Below are 14683 nucleotides of genomic sequence, written 5' to 3' on the forward strand. Positions count from 1 at the left end.
CCATCGCCGGCGGTGAGATGGGTATCAATCGAACCGCCGTTCGACGGCGCTTCGATTGATCCGCATCGATCTGCTTCTCCTCGCCGCCGCCGTTCTTCCCCATCATTCCCGTGACATGACCGCGGCGAATCACCGTGATCTCGTCGTTGCCGACGAGCCTGGCGCCAGGGCGTGATGGCGCCGCCGGCCTGCGCCGCTGTGGTGCGGAGCGCTGCGGCGCTAGTCGGGCCTGGCATGGCCTGGCCAGGTGCCGCCGTGCCTTCGGCGCGCGCCGCCGTGGCCGCCACGGCCACGCCTGCCGTCTGCTTCGCTCCAGGTACATGCGCCTCCATCTTCTCCCTCTCTTCATCCTCCTCTATGCCATGCTCTAATTACTCGCATGCCTCTCCTCATGGAGATGCTGGTACTGCCTGCTGCTGTTGCTTCTGCGCCTCTGTGTGCCTTGCGCCAAGCCAGCCCTGGTGCTATGCTGGCTGCTGCCATGCGTATGTTGCTGCTGTGCATTAGCCATGGATTCTAGTTGCTGCTGCTCTTCTATTTTGCTCTATGCACTTCTGTTGCATGCTCAATTCCTACTGTGGCCTTTCTGTGATTGTTCATGAACATCCAGTGATGCTCATGGCCTGCTGGCTGGCTCCTGTGATCATTATTGCTACTAGGATATTCTGTATGTGCATAATCTTGTCCCTGGCTTGATCATTATGCATGATCCTTGTAGTATACAAGTGCCAGTGTCTCTGTTCCTGATGCAATCTTCACCAATTACTCAAGTGTATTCATTTATGGTGTTCTGGCTGGTTTACTGTGTGAAATTCTTGTAAATTTACAAGTGCCAGTACCCCAGTGTGCTCTTCTGTGTGCTATAATTACATGATTATGCTCAATTGAGCATTGTTACTGACTAAATAACACCATCCCTCATTGGTGTGCTTCTGAATACAATTGTATTTAATTTATTTACTTATCTGTGATGCAATTGTTTATGAGATGTGGCTATATAGTTGATCTGGTTAAATGTGTGGTTGCTAGGCTTGGCTCTATCATGTCTTAGCATGCTCTAGCAAGCTTCTGATGATCATATGATCATCAGTTGCTTGTAAAATCTGCTGTGATATGACTGTGCCTCTCTTCTGCTCATCTTTGTGTCTGTGTGACACCAAAATCTGTTCTGATGCATGCTCTTGCTTGCTCAAGCAGTTGGTGATGCTTGCAATGATCCATTGGATCAGCTGCAAGACTCTGGTGCTTTGATTCCTTATAGGATTCACTTATCTGTATTTACTGGATTTACTAAAATGGATAAGTGATGTGAACTGCTTGCAGTAATGATCATTTCATTGAGTTTGGCAGGGCTAGATGGATGCCACCACTTGGTTGGTACCCTAGCCCTCCTTTTGAACCCATCTGGGTGATGATAACTGTGCATGGCTTATTAGTTTGGGCTGGTTCAGTGGTTGAGGTGACCTTGACAGCAATTCATTGCTGTTTAGGTAGCTCCCACCCTTGTTGGCTTGCTATGGCTTAGTGAATGCATCACTGGGTAATTCCTTGTTGGATTTCCAGTGATCTTTGATGTTGACAAACAAGAATAGACACATATTGTCTATCTATCTGATGGTGTGCTAGGTTTTAGGTGCTAAGTGGCTTTGGTTGAATAGATAGGATCATTTCCTTGCTGGATTGCCTTGGTTATGCCCTTTGTTTTGGTCTAGCCGGTGTTCCCTTGGTGATTTCCTATTGGCTTCACCCATTTTTGCTTGCACCAACTGACTTGGTAGCCAGATGATGATACAATCTGGGTATTCTACCCTTCTGTGTTCCTGTGATGCATTGTATGCTTATTTATGAGCAAAACTTGGTTTTGCTCAGGTTGATCTGTTTATACCTCACTCCAGCTCCTAGAAAATGGTGTGTTGGTGTAGAGGTTTTGCTTCTGTGCTGCTTTCTTGGCTTGCCCTGCTCCTCCTTGTGGCTTGTGCTTGATCTACTCCATGGTTTACTTCTCAACAGGAAACAATTCTTTGCTTGAGCTGTTCCTGGATGAAGTTCTGGCTATGTGTTCTTCCTGTTCTAAGTGTTCTTGTTTTCTGATGACTTACCAAGATGCCTGCCGATGAATGAGCTAGGGTTTGGCTCAAAAAGGTTATATATGATGCCCTCTTGCTCTCTCTGGTCGACAGCTTGGCCTGGTCACTTTGGTGACTCTCCCTGGCTGTGTATGTGCTGGTAGACATGCACACTGCCTTGTGAGCTGCTTGTGTAGTTCCTGGTTGGAACTTGGTCCATTTGGTGGATCAGCTCGGCTGATCTTGATAATATCCTCCCACTGCTCATTTTTCTTGCTAACCTGCCAAGTGGCAATGCCACTTGGCATAACACTTGTCTTTGTCTTTGTTTGTGTATTTACAGGGAACAATGTGATGCTCTGGATGAAGATCAAGATCCTCTTGGCAATATCTCCATGATGATCATCTTGTGTAGTTTAGGATAGATCATTAACTTGTAATTTTTCTTTATTTTTCTTTCTTCAATTCTGCCATTTATGTAATGTGTTGTATTAATCATTTATTTCAATTATGAATATTGTAATGACAATGTAATTTGTGTGATGATCAATAAAGCTCAAAGTTTTCTCTAATGAGCTTTACTTTATTATAATTGTCCATATTATTTATTATTGATTAATTACTTAATGAATTTCCTCACAATTTAATTACTTAGGGTAATTCTTTAATGTTTGAATTTGAAATTCAAATTCAACATTGGTTTAAATTCAACCATGTCACTTATCAAGAATTAAATCATGCAACTCTCCCCTCTCTTCTTAAAACCCTAAACTAATGAAGTGAGGTGCAAGTTTGTCGCACTCTCGAAACCCTAACCCTGTAAGGTGTCGAGAGAGAAACTTGTCCCCCTTCGATGCAGTTTTTGTTTAAAAGCGCGAAATTTCCCCAGAATTTACTATGCAATGCACATCCCTTTCTAAAATCTACCCCTCGATCGTCTCTAAACACAGGACATTACAGCCTTTCCCCCTTAAAGAAAACTTCGTCCCGAAGTTGTGGTTGTAATACCTGAACAGCTCGGGGTATGTTTTCCTCAGGTCTTCCTCTTTTTCCCAGGTGGCTTCCCTCTCGGGATGATGCTTCCATTGTATCTTGCAATATTTGATCGCCTTATTTCTGAGTTGTTTCCAGCTCTCCTCGAGAATCTTGGCTGGCTTCTCGATATATGTTAAGTCTGGTTGTAATTCAAGCTCATCATGTGATATTGGTTCATCTGGGGTCTTTAAGCATTTCCGAAGTTGTGACACATGGAAAACATTATGAACTTGAGCTAACCTTCCCGGTAAATCCAATTCAAAGGCTAAACCTCGATTCTGACTCAGTATCTTGAAAGGTCCTATATATCTAGGACTGAGTTTTCCTTTTACTCCAAACCTCTGGAGTCCTTTCATCGGGCTTACCTTAAGATAAACCATGTCTCCAACTCGTGGCTCCCATGTCCTTCTCTTCTGATCGGCATAACTCTTTTGCCGACTTTGGGCTATCTTGAGCCTGTCTCTGATAATGTCAATGATTTGTTGTTTTTCCTTGACATAATCAGGGTTGAACTCTTTGCTTGCTCCGGCTTCATACCAACATATTGGTGATCTACACTTCCTTCCATACAGAGCTTCAAATGGTGCCATCTTGATGCTGCTTTGATAACTATTGTTATATGAAAACTCTGCTAGTGGTAGGTGTTCTTCCCATGATCCTCCGAAGTCTAGGGCACAAGCCCTAAGCATATCCTCTAAGATTTGGTTGGTTCTCTCGGTTTGTCCACCGGTCTGGGGATGATAAGCGGTACTATAATCCAACTTGGATCCTAAAGCTTCGTGAAGCTGCTTCCAGAATGCTGATGTGAACACGGATCCTCGATCCGATACTATCTTCTTTGGCACTCCATGCTTACTCACGATCTCTTTGATGTAAAGATCGATAAGTTTCTCTCCTTTATCCTGCTGGTTTACCGCTAAGAAGTGTGCACTTTTCGTCAACCGGTCCACGATTACCCATATCATGTCCTTCTTTTTGTTAGTCATGGGTAGTCCGGTGATGAAATCCATCCCTATTTCTTCCCATTTCCACTCCGGAATAGGTAAAGGTTGTAACTTTCCTGCCGGACTCTGGTGTTCAGCCTTCACTCTCTGGCATGTATGGCATTCTGCCACATATTGTGCTATCTCCCTCTTCATGTTATTCCACCAGAATAGTTCCTTTAGGTCCATGTACATCTTTGTACTTCCCGGATGTATGGAATATGGGGTTTGATGAGCTTCCCGGAGTATTACTTCCTTAATTTCAGCAATATCCGGAACGCAAATTCTTTTCTGGAACCATAATGATCCAGATTCTCCTCGGTGAAATTCTGATGGTCTTCCCTCATCTATTCTTCTCATCTCTTCTACAATGAATGGATCGTCCAACTGACCCATCATTATCTCATTCTTCAAGTTAACATTAAGCTCATCGGCTACTTGCAACGCCGATAATCCTTCATGGGCTTCCTTCTCCCAAAGTTGTATTTGGGCTTGGCTTATTTCCTTCCTCAACTCCGGTGATATTTCTTGTTCCACTCCTCCGGTACTCTTCCTACTCAGGGCGTCTGCTACTACATTAGCCTTCCCTGGTGTGTAATTGATTGTCAGGTCATAATCCTTGATCAATTCTAGCCATCTTTTCTGTCTCATGTTGAGTTCCTTCTGAGTGAAGAAATATTTGAGGCTTTTATGATCTGTATAGAGCTCACACTTCGCTCCATAGAGAAAATGTCTCCAAGTTTTTAGTGCAAATACGACAGCTGCTAATTCCAAGTCATGTGTTGGATAATTCACTTCATGAGGTCTGAGTTGCCTCGATCCATAGGATATCACTTTCCGATCTTGCATGAGTACGCAACCCAATCCATGTTTGGATGCGTCACAGTACACGGTGTAATCCTTGCCAACTTCTGGAACTGCTAACACCGGTGCCGTGGTGAGTTTCTCCTTCAGAGTTTGAAAACTCTTCTCACACTCCTCTGACCACACGAATGGTGTGTTCTTCCTTAGCAACTTTGTCATTGGTCCTACTATCTTAGAGAATCCTTCAATGAATCTCCGATAATATCCTGCCATTCCTAGGAATCCTCGGATTTCCTTGACAGTCTTGGGTGCTTCCCATTCTAGAACTGCTGCTACCTTACTCGGGTTAACAGCGATTCCATCTTTGCTAATAACATGACCAAGAAATTCCACTTGATCTAGCCAAAATTCACACTTGCTAAGTTTGGCATAAAGTTGATGTTCTCTTAGTGTTTGCAACACTAACCTCAAATGTTCAGCATGTTCAGCCTTGTTCTTGGAATATATCAAGATATCATCGATAAATACGATGACAAACTTGTCTAGATATGGCATGAAAATCTTATTCATGAGATTCATGAATATTACTGGGGCATTGGTCAATCCAAAAGGTACTACAAGATATTCATGATGTCCGTATCTTGAAACAAAAGCAGTTTTCGGAACGTCTTCTTTCTTGATCTTTATCTGGTGATAACCGGATCTTAGATCAATCTTGGAAAAGACTCCCGCTCCTCTAACTTGATCAAATAGATCCTGTATTCTTGGAAGTGGATACTTGTTCTTGATTGTGACGTTGTTCAGATTCCTGTAGTCTCCGCACATCCTTCTTCCTCCATCCCTTTTATCTACGAAGATCACAGGTGATCCCCATGGTGAAACACTTTCTTGAATGAATCCTTTCTGTTCTAAGTCATCCAGTTGCTCCTTAAGCTCTTTCAACTCCTTGGGCCCCATCTTGTATGGTGCCTTAGCAATCGGAGCTGTTCCTGGGATTAGGTCGATAGTGAATTCTATCTCCCTATCTGGTGGCATACCAGGTAATTCTGCAGGAAACACATCCTGGAATTCATTTACTACAGGTATATCCTCTAATTTCACCTCCTTCATGCTGTTCAGCTGTAGCTCAACTTCAATCTGTGTATGTTTGTCGCCTTGGTAGATCATTCTACTTCCATCCGGACTTTTCAATGACACCGTCTTGTTTACACAGTCGATCAATGCTCCGTTAGCTTCTAACCAGTTCATACCAAGAATGACATCAATGTCCTTCATCGGTAAAATGAACAGGTCCGCGTCAAACGCGCACTTATTGATCATAATGACTTGTTTTTGTTTGGCATGGGTTACTACTATCGTTCCCCCCGCAGAAAGTATGGTTATGGGTGTATCTAACTTAGTGCAACTAATCCCATGTTTGATGATGAATTGTTGAGAAATGAATGATGTAGTTGCACCAGTATCAAAAAGTACTTTGCCAGGATGAGTGAGTATCTGGAGCGTACCTATCACCGCCTGATCAGAGTTGACCACCTCCTCCAGACTGGTACAGTTCAGCTTGCCGAAGGGCTTCTTATTCTTCCAGTTGCCTCCGGTGTTTCCTCCTCGACCTCCACCTCCTGACTGACCTCCTCCAGTGTTTCTCTTGGGGCAATCCTTCAGCATGTGCCCCTCCTGGCGACAACCAAAGCATATAATCTTTGGCTTCTTACAATCTTTCGCGACATGTCCTTTGAATCCACAGGAATGGCATATAATCTGGTTTACTTCTCAACAGGAAACAATTCTTTGCTTGAGCTGTTCCTGGATGAAGTTCTGGCTATGTGTTCTTCCTGTTCTAAGTGTTCTTGTTTTCTGATGACTTACCAAGATGCCTGCCAATGAATGAGCTAGGGTTTGGCTCAAAAAGGTTATATATGATGCCCTCTTGCTCTCTCTGGTCGACAGCTTGGCCTGGTCACTTTGGTGACTCTCCCTGGCTGTGTATGTGCTGGTAGACATGCACACTGCCTTGTGAGCTGCTTGTGTAGTTCCTGGTTGGAACTTGGTCCATTTGGTGGATCAGCTCGGCTGATCTTGATAATATCCTCCCACTGCTCATTTTTCTTGCTAACCTGCCAAGTGGCAATGCCACTTGGCATAACACTTGTCTTTGTCTTTGTTTGTGTATTTACAGGGAACAATGTGATGCTCTGGATGAAGATCAAGATCCTCTTGGCAATATCTCCATGATGATCATCTTGTGTAGTTTAGGATAGATCATTAACTTGTAATTTTTCTTTATTTTTCTTTCTTCAATTCTGCCATTTATGTAATGTGTTGTATTAATCATTTATTTCACTTATGAATATTGTAATGACAATGTAATTTGTGTGATGATCAATAAAGCTCAAAGTTTTCTCTAATGAGCTTTACTTTATTATAATTGTCCATATTATTTATTATTGATTAATTACTTAATGAATTTCCTCACAATTTAATTACTTAGGGTAATTCTTTAATGTTTGAATTTGAAATTCAAATTCAACATTGGTTTAAATTCAACCATGTCACTTATCAAGAATTAAATCATGCAACTCTCCCCTCTCTTCTTAAAACCCTAAACTAATGAAGTGAGGTGCAAGTTTGTCGCACTCTCGAAACCCTAACCCTGTAAGGTGTCGAGAGAGAAACTTGTCCCCCTTCGATGCAGTTTTTGTTTAAAAGCGCGAAATTTCCCCAGAATTTACTATGCAATGCACATCCCTTTCTAAAATCTACCCCTCGATCGTCTCTAAACCTGGGACATTACAGTAACTATGTATCGAAAGCTTATAGCAAATAACTTAATGACGAGATCTTATGCTACACTTAATTGGGTGTGTCCATTACATCATTCATATAATGATATAACCTTGTTATTAATAACATCCAATGTTCATGATTATGAAACTAATCATCCATTAATCAACAAGCTAGTTTAAGAGGCATACTAGGGACTTCTTGTTGTCTACATATCACACATGTACTAATGTTTCGGTTAATACAATTATAGCATGATATATAAACATTTATCATAAACATAAAGATATAAATAATAACCACTTTATTATTGCCTCTAGGGCATATCTCCTTCAAAAACCACGACTAGAGTCTCTAGGTGCTCCGAGAGAAAGAATGGAACACAAGTAGAACATTGTACGTCTCTCATTTGCGGAACTTGGTGCAGGCCAGGGGGCGTTGCCCCCCCCCCCCCAGCTTTGCACCAAACTCAGAACAGGTTAGAAGGAAAATTTCTAGCATTTTGCCACTCTGTTTTATCCCCACCGATATCTTCTTTCACCTGCTTTTACACAACTGCATGCTCCATTCTACCACCGTCAGCAAGACACGTCGTTAACACGTCTGCCACTTCTCCAAAGCTGTGAAACTAGCCTCCCAACTCCATCTTCGACTACGGACCCACCCCTCATCGTTCATTTGTATCCCGCTCACATCAACACGCAGAAAGGGCTAGGTAAATTACGATTACCTTAATTATTTTCCAATGCTAGTAGTACCAACCTGCATATGCTAATAAATTTCTCATACATGTGTAGCCCCTCCCCCCCCCCCCCCAAATATCATTAACTTTTAGTGCAGCAGAAATGACCCATCTGCTCCCTATAGTTGACTCAAAACACTCTAATTCTAGCCCCTCATCATGTTTGTCCCCTAGACAGCCGGGCCAAGCAACGCCAATGTATGTATATACGAAAATGCATAGACATGGCAGTGAGAGAAATTTTGTTTTTTGATGTTCTATATGCATGCAAACTACATGTTGTATGTGATGTTGTGTCAAATTTTTACATTTGTGATTAGTAATTGCATATGTATCTCATAATTGTTGATAGTGAGCATTTTTGTGAACTTGATGTAAACAAGGTGTATGAAGTTAAAGACTATATATTGCTCATTAATTGGGACAAAGTCACGGGCTAGCGAGCAGTGGTGACTTTGCACAACTTAACAGATAAAATAGGCTCTAACTCAATAAAGGTAACAGGAATAGGGAAACAATTTATGAGAGCTTCTACCCAACAGCTTATTTCTATCGATATCCACAAGCTAGTTTCTCAAGAAGGCTTCAGTTAAAAAGATCTAGTCCTTTATGTGTGTCTTTAGTCTTTACGAGTGCAACAAAGAAAATTGGCAAGAAACTGCGAGGGTGATTTGATCGAGCTTATTTTTGTAAGCCTATGGGAGGGGGTGTCACCCCCTCACATGTAGATAGCTCTACCCTTGTCTGTTTATGCATGTCTTATCCATGATAGAACTTAGTTCAGATCTTTGAGTAGGAAGTCACATGTCATGTTAATTAAATTGGATGGGAAAATGCTTTTCAAAAGCAAGAGTGTGGTAATGCTCAACAATACAACTACTTACCGTATATCTCATTTATGGTTAATCTAGCAGAAAAGCTCCACTGCATGGCGTCTTACGAGACTTTTCATTTGCTTGTATTGTGCTGTCTTTTTTGTTTTACGATTGTGTTCATCCTAGCTATGCGGAGGTCGGTTGGTGAACTCTTGTGACTTTTATCACATTTATGAAAACTTTTGATTTTAATGACGAAGCACCCTTTATTGAGCAAAAAGGAGAGAGAGCTCGAGGATATGAAGATTCACATGGATAATATGAGCTTTATTTTGTTGGATGCGCAAAGGTTTTCTCTTTATAAAGAGAACAACGTCCGTTGACATCATAGACAAAGAAAGGCACACCCCTTCTACTCAGGATGGATACCCCTATCGATGACGTATGACTTCAACAAGCTTAGCCATGTGTAGTTGCTTGCATTAGAGATAGAGAGAGAAAGAGGGGGAGAGAGAGAGAGAGAGAGAGAGAGAGAGAGAGAGAGAGAGAGAGAGAGAGAGAGAGAGAGAGAGAGAGAGAGAGAGAGAGAGAGAGAGAGATGAGCCAATGTGCTAGTTCATTCCCAAGTGAGTGCGGGAGGAGAGAAAACACCTCTGATTCGCTCCATCCAGTACAATTTTATGGTGCAAGAACACTAGCATCTAAAGGGAATGTTACCAATTATGTTGACCCTATCCCCAACCATCCTCCTAACCAAGCGGTCAAGGGACTTCAAAATATAGATGACACTTATCAATGTAGGGATATCCTGTGAACCAAATGCACAATTGATCTCAGATATCTAGAGTACTATAAGATTGAACTATCATTGTACAGTATTGATTAGCACATACAACTCGAAATCTTAAGAGTCCCATATGCATCTAGCTTGTAAATCCTTTATTTTCCAATGCTTTGAAGTCCGGATCAAGAACGTAGCATACAGAGGGGATTTTTTTTTGAGCCGCTCCATTAGACCCCAAAATAAAAACCGTTGATATTTCATCGGTTGGATACTACTTTTACAAAATGATAACATTATACTTCAATAAAAGCAACCCAATGTCTAGTATATATGTATCTAATTCTCATCTATGGAACATTGTAATCAAGTTTGCAAAGAAACCTTGTACTTTCTGAAACCAAACTTACTTGTAGATGAAACAAAATAAGTAGCAAATATGACAACCACCAACGTGCACAGATCATAATGTAACAGGTGTGCAACCAGGATTTTTGATGCATCTAGGCCCCAGTTCAGATATTGGTCGATGTGCCGGCACGGCATCCTTTGTGATTGGACAATATAGTTCAGAACTAAAAACCAACAGGAGCAATGGAATAAATATATAATTAAATGTACAACTTTCTCTCATAAAAGCTGAAAAAGAAATCGTCTCTGCTCCAAAGAGATTAGGCTAGCAATGGAGACAAATTGATCACTCTCTTGTCGAACGAACCATTCGAGCTCCTTTATGTCATGCACTAGTTAGCCACTTGCCTTTGCCTAGCTATAGACATGAGAAATGAAAACTCGCGGCGAGTTGCGCGCACAATTACGTACGGGCCACTTAATTCCAGCGAGGAGCTCTCTTTTTGTTTATTTAAATCTTTCTCCCTTCCGCACTTACGCCTTTGTACCTCTGAAATCTCAATCGATGGATCGCCAGCTCTGTCGATCCTGGGACAGTGTCGCGGCAGCAAAATCCAACCAGCAAGGAGCCAAAATCAGGAGGAGAAACACGGCAACGCGAGAGAGATATATGGAGGGCGACCGGTATGTATATTTTAGACAGATGTAACGTCACAAAGCAGCAATAGATTACAAATAAGTCGATTCCATCGGTCTCCAGCTGATGACTTCGGAGATTGACACACTGGCAATTAGTTAACTAATTCTTCAATTCTAGCTAGGCACATGGTTTAAGTGCTTAAGTCAAGACTTGGCTTAATTCTGAGGCTAACTCATAGTTAAGTTTCGTGACTCCTTCCATGCGTACGTACTCTTGTCTCGACCTATAAGCAGTTGACGTAGGAGATGAGAGGTATAGCAATATAAGCTCATATTTTCTAGTTGTTCTGTCGGTGTCTCGTGCCTGATGTACCATATACGCACTGTCCAGATCGATCAAAGCTGAAGTTCCTTCAGTGAAAGGAATTCGACATATAGTTCCTACTATGATGATGCATGCATATAGGTACATTCGTGTATCTAGAGAAAGTTGATTCAATTGATTTAGAATTAAAAAAATGTTTTTGTAACATTTTAATAAAAAAAAGTTGGAATATTTATGTGGGCTGGCTTATGAGAGCAAGCCATAGCATGGCTGGATCTATTGGGCTCTCACATGCCTCTCCCGTGCCCCCTCAATAAGTAGGAACTCCAGCTGCTCAAAAAAAAAAAAGTAGGAACTCCAGTGTTGGAGCTTGATCTACCTAGAAGTAGAATCCGCTAAAAAGACCTAGAAATAGAAATGCATGTGTGGTTTTGGTGTTTGTAATCACTAATCAAGATATTATTATTTGACTAAAAGAGGTGGGAATTCTCAAAAACAATTGGACAATTGGAGCATATTTAAGTAGCGGAAACTCCAAATGGAGCTATAGGCTATAGGAAGCCCTTTCTAAAATATTAATTTTACACTTTCAAAATTCTGAAAAACAAACAAGATACAGATTTCTACACTAACTCGTAGAATTATCTTTTCAGTCTCACCAAAAAGGCAAAAAGACAAATGTGAAGACTGAAATCGATGTTCCCTATTTAGGGCCATAGTTTAAATAAAAGCAAAACACAACGTATTGTTCAACTAATTTTAAAGGTTTACGTAGAAAAATGTTTATATTTGCATAGAAAAATCAAAATTTTCTCAAACATTTAAAACACTAGGCTTGCCCGAGCTCGGGAGCCAAAACGCAGCAGTTCACTATGAAGCTCCAATTTGTCGCTCCTAGTGTGCAATACGGATGTTCCGCTCCACCGAAATAAAGATGGGTCGGTCATTGGGCTTGTCCAATTAAAACTATTATAAGAGGTGAGCCTACCTCATTTGATTAGGAAACTGGATGTACAACCCAGATTTTAGTTCTTATTATTTTAAAAAAATCAATGTAGGGTATTCCCCTAAGAATTCATTTCAAAAAAAATAAAACTATTTTTCAAATTTATTAAGGAGTAAAAGTTGTAAATTATTGTAAAAGTATTAAAAATTACCTTAGTAGTAATAATGTACCCCTTTCTTGCCAATATGAAGTGCATATATTTTTTTTAAAGTCAAAGGATGTAAAATTTTGACCATATTTATTAGCAACCCTTCGGCTATACCAAATGTATAACACATGAAAAAATAAATCATGATGAATCTAATGGCATTGATTTGCTTTTTTAGATGTTTAAATATTGTGATTTGCTATTTCTCAGCTAGCTGAGAACTAACTTAATGCTCAGTCAAGTCTTACGAAGTTACGATGTTTGATTTATGCATCTTGATTTGTGCTTGTCATGAGATGTAAAATGAGTTGCAACTGAAATTTGATGACATCATCTAACTGAGAACAAAATTAGTTTTCAGTCCACTGAGAAATAGTTACACCCTTAAATAGTTTTACATATTTAGTAAAACTTTACATCATTTGACTTTTTATATCAAATAAAATGCTTACTCTTCTTTCCTTGCATGTTTACCGTAAGTACTGTACAAATATTCTATACATGAAAATGTCGATACATTTGAAAACTAAGAGCCTCCTTTGCATTGATAGAAGAGGGAATTCTGTAAGCAAAAGGCCAAAAAAAAAGGAGTACTTTCAGTTACACAACACAGCTCTGCTTTACATTTGAAAACTGAATGTTCATGAATCGTCGTACTAGTCGCTGTCGTCTTTGTAGCTGCAGCCGAGCAGCCGAAGAGCATTATTACCCTTCTCGATATTCGCCTTGCCCTTGGCTTCCATAGTCGTGCCTGTGAATCCTTCCGACGAAACAGCCGGGGCGGCTTTTCGCTGTTTCTTATGTGCTGGGCAATCGGCCTCCGTGGTGGTGAGTCTGGCCATGAACTCCTCAAAGAAATCGTCGTCCTCCTCTTCCTCGTCGTCTTCGTGAATCCGAAAAACGAAGTCTTTCGAGGAGCGGAACTTGGTAGAGCTGATCAGCTTCTCGTCCTCCTCCTCCAGCTCTTGCAATGTCTTACGGTCTTCAGCAACACGGTGGTAGCTCAGCGATTCAAGCAGCTGCTCCTGCGATACCCGGGCGTGCCTGGACCTGAGCGACCGCATCTCCTCCTGCGCCGCGTCCGCGGCCATCTCGCGCACGCCGTCGCGCGCCCGGCTCTCCAGTGCGCTCATAGCGTCCTCGCAGTCCTCCCGCCTCCCCATCGCCGCCGCATCGTTGTCCTCAGCGGTGGCGCCGCGCCGCGTCTCGAAGCCGCCCGACTCGACCACGTAGCCCGAGTTCTTGGGGTCCGTCTTGAACGCGATCTCGGCGGAGCACCGCGTGCACCGGATGTAGAACCTGTAGACCGGGATGGCGCCCAGGTACCTCTCGCCGGGGACGTCCTCCTTCCGGGAGTTGAACTTGGTGCCCGGGGCGAGGTGCTCGCCGCAGGTGGCGCAGCGGACGCGCATGGGGAGCATCATGCGCACCGTCGCCTGCTGGTTCTTCGGTGGACGCCGCGAAGGGAGCTTCGACGGGTCGAAGTCCGGCGGGTAGTACTTGTTCGTCGGCTTGCGCTCGCCCATCTCGCCGTGTCGAGATTGGCGGAACCCTAGGCGATCGAGGCGGTTTATGGAGCAGAAGATGGATTGCCTTTGGAGTCGGTGAGGCACGCGGTTTGGGTTCGTGCGGATCACGTTTTGTTTTAGCGGTCGCTAGGCCGTTCCGATCCGTTCCGGACTCGTAAAATACATGGCCTCACCAAACTCGACACCCTTACCGTCTCTATCATTGTACATAGAAATACACATTCTACAATCATTATATACGGATTAGAGGCCATCGACCATCACTATACGGCGTAGGTAAGCGTATTTGCTGATATGGCAAGAAACATACCCATCTGTCAGACCAAAACTAGTTCCAGCTATGTAGTTTATTTTTTTAAAAAGCCCCCAAATTATTAGTGGGTCCCACCCACTGTCTTCTCCTTCTCCCTGTCTTTGGCTAGAAAATTTCCCACGACGTTGCACTGAAATTCGCCCGCACCTCGGCTCCCTTGCCGTCGGCGAGTTCCTCCATGTCTCCTCTATCATCTGGCTCATCATGAAGACGAAATTTCGCCAGAGACGCGCTGTCGGTTGTGCCCCCGACTGGATTGGCGACGGATTCCCACCCCAAACCGTGCATGACCAGGGCGCGTTGGCCACCACGTCGGGAGACCAAGCCCACAGGGTCGAGACTACCTTCCCCTCGCTCCACACCGC

General features: G+C 42.6%; 1 protein-coding gene across 1 annotated transcript; it reads right to left on the bottom strand.

Annotated features, from left to right (window-relative positions):
- Window positions 1-12990: 12990 nt before the first annotated feature.
- LOC127330441 (uncharacterized) lies at window positions 12991-14311 on the bottom strand. Its single transcript, XM_051356646.2, has one exon. The coding sequence runs from the start codon at window positions 14000-14002 to the stop codon at window positions 13133-13135; it is 870 nt and encodes a 289-aa protein (XP_051212606.1). The 5' UTR covers window positions 14003-14311; the 3' UTR covers window positions 12991-13132.
- Between the last annotated feature and the right edge of the window lie 372 nt (window positions 14312-14683).

This window comes from Lolium perenne, chromosome 2 (genome assembly GCF_019359855.2).
Source record: "Lolium perenne isolate Kyuss_39 chromosome 2, Kyuss_2.0, whole genome shotgun sequence".
Lineage (NCBI taxonomy): Eukaryota > Viridiplantae > Streptophyta > Magnoliopsida > Poales > Poaceae > Lolium > Lolium perenne.

What these genes read in the sequence shown, in the direction of transcription:
- LOC127330441 (XM_051356646.2), bottom strand. Translation starts at nt 14,002, where the DNA reads ATGGGCGAGCGCAAGCCGACGAACAAGTACTACCCGCCGGACTTCGAC.